At 49.6% G+C, this 2440-nt stretch overlaps 1 protein-coding gene across 1 annotated transcript; it reads left to right on the top strand.

Moving 5' to 3' along the window:
- The first annotated feature begins 538 nt into the window (after positions 1-538).
- On the top strand, positions 539-1458 carry LOC123065499 (Werner Syndrome-like exonuclease). Its single transcript, XM_044488763.1, has one exon. It carries the CDS (start codon positions 636-638, stop codon positions 1374-1376), a length of 741 nt encoding a protein of 246 aa, XP_044344698.1. The 5' UTR covers positions 539-635; the 3' UTR covers positions 1377-1458.
- The last annotated feature ends 982 nt before the right edge of the window (positions 1459-2440 follow it).

Here is a 2440-nt window from a genome sequence, read left to right as displayed (position 1 = left end):
GGCGGCTGGACATTTGCTTGCGGGAGTTGCGGCCGGTTCGGTGCGTATGGCGCCGCGAGGAGATCGGGTTGGATCCGGCCGAGGCTGCTCCTGAGCGTGCTGTGCGGCCGCGCCCTCGCTGTCGCCTGTCTGTGTAGATCGGATAGCAGGGAGTCTCCGTGCGATGGGCCTCCGTGACTCGGAGTCTGCCGTGGCGCGCGTGGTCGCCCCCCGGCCGTGTGTGTCGGATAAATCTTGCATCGATTTTCAATGGATTTTGAGGGTCGTCTGAGGATATTGACTTGAAGTACAAGATAAATCGTCGCATGTTTAAATATTATACTGTACTGTAGTTCCTCAAAACCTACTCTATCTTCTTATATCTCTACTTTAACACAATTATGCTTCTAACACATTAGTGCTCATTAAGCACAGCGCGTAGACCACCAAAACCTACTCGGACTCAGAGCACGAGTCAGAGTTCATTTCAGCCCACGCTTCGCCTCGCCGCATATATATGTGCGGGCAGAGCGGTCCAAACTACTAGCTCGTACCAACCTTGCTCTATATGTCATTCGAGAAAGGAAAATTCTTGCCCTATATAAGCCGGCGCAACGACGAGTAATAACACCCAAAGCCGGGATCCACCTCTTCCAATGGCAATCACGTACCATGCACCGCCTCAACCAACTGAGCAACCAGTGGCACCTCGTCATCGCTCAAGGGTAGACGCGGACGTCGTCATGGACGACGGCACCGTGATCCGGACCACCGTTACGTCGTCTGCCTGTGATGTCTTGCTCTTTCTCCGGGAGCTCCAGGAACTATTCTGCAAAGAGATCCATGACCACAATAGCCTCAGCAAGGTCCAAGAGCAGCAAGGCCTGGAGGAGGTCCAACAGCACCTCCATTGCCTCGTCGTCGGCCTCGATACGGAGTGGCACCAAATCTCTGAGACCGGCGGGAAGCCCCGGTACCAGATCGCTGTCCTCCAGCTCTGCGTCGGCGACCGCTGCCTTGTCTACCAGATTTTCCACGCCGACTACATCCCTGCCGAGCTCGCGGCCTTCCTCGCCAACCCTGACTTCTGCTTCGTCGCCGTCGGGGCGGGTGGCGACGTCAAGCGGCTGCATGACGACTGTAACCTTGAGGTGGCCCACACGATGGACCTGCCTCAGGTCGCGGCGGTTGTGCTCGGCCGACCAGAGCTCCGGCAGGCAGGGCTCAAGACCCTAGCGCGAGAGGTGATGGACACTCTCATCGAGAAGCCGAAGAAGGTGACAATGAGCAAGTGGGCCGCGCCGCACCTGTCATGGGAGCAGGTCCGGTACGCCTGCATCGATGCCTTCGTGTCGTTCGACGTTGGCCGCCGGCTACTCTGCGAACCCCGTGTTTAAGTTCTGAAGATGCTCGGGTTAAGCATTGCAAGTTTGCGCTTAATTTGTTCCGTAGATTTAGTTGTGTATGTATACACGTTTGTTGGGATGAAATGTGAATACTTGGACCGATATGGTTTTGTCGCCAGCTCGACGTTGGATGCTGAAATTAGGATTGACTAGCAAAAGAGCCCGTGCGTTGCAACGGGACAGAAAAACACACACGCTCTTAACCCAATAACCACGACTTGAGACCTTAATATGTAGATGCTCTTTATTTTAAAATGGCATCACATTTGTGTTCCCGGCAATGGTCTCAATGCTCACACAACGAAAACACATTTGAATGTGGTCAGTCCTGAGGCGTCTCTCTCTCACACACACATACACACAAACACACACACGCGCGCGCGCGCTCGCACGCACACAATCACTGAGAATAAGATGAGAAAAATGTTGTTTTTCCGTGCGAGGTTTTTCAGAGTTGTGCATGCATGGTTATCAATGTTTTTTCCCTCTCAATCTGGTTTTAATGTGTGTTTATTTACAATTTGGAACGCCGCCAGTGCGGCAAAAAAATCGGACCGTGCACTATAGATTAAGTTTGCATCCAAATTAATAGTTTAGAAATATTTAACAGCTAAAAGTAACAACATATTTGGATTCTACACATTTTTCTAATCAAATTTCATATAAAATATGTTAAAATCAAAGTTACGATTTAAAAGATATGGATAATTTTGTTTTAGATAAACTGCGGATTGTTTAACCGAAAGGTTAGGGGGTTTTCTGTTAAAACAGAAAAAAACGATTCGTATGACTCAAATATGTACGGCGGGTTGATTACCTAAAAGCTCAGGGGGATTTCTGAGAAAACTAAAAAAACGGTTCGGTATGACTTAAAGATGGACTGCGGGTTGATTTCAACAAACTCTAGGGACTTTTTTGCAAATAAGGGTAACGGACGACGGAAACCCACGGTGCTTTATTATTATTACTAGCAAAAGAGCCCGTGCGTTGCAACGGGAGAAAAAACACAATACACACTCTCAACCGAACAACCATCACTCAAGACCACAATAGGT

The sequence above is a fragment of the Triticum aestivum genome, chromosome 3B, assembly GCF_018294505.1.
Source record: "Triticum aestivum cultivar Chinese Spring chromosome 3B, IWGSC CS RefSeq v2.1, whole genome shotgun sequence".
NCBI lineage: Eukaryota > Viridiplantae > Streptophyta > Magnoliopsida > Poales > Poaceae > Triticum > Triticum aestivum.
The sequence above is the reverse complement of the archived record's forward strand: the minus strand, read 5'-3'. Positions and strand labels throughout refer to the sequence as shown.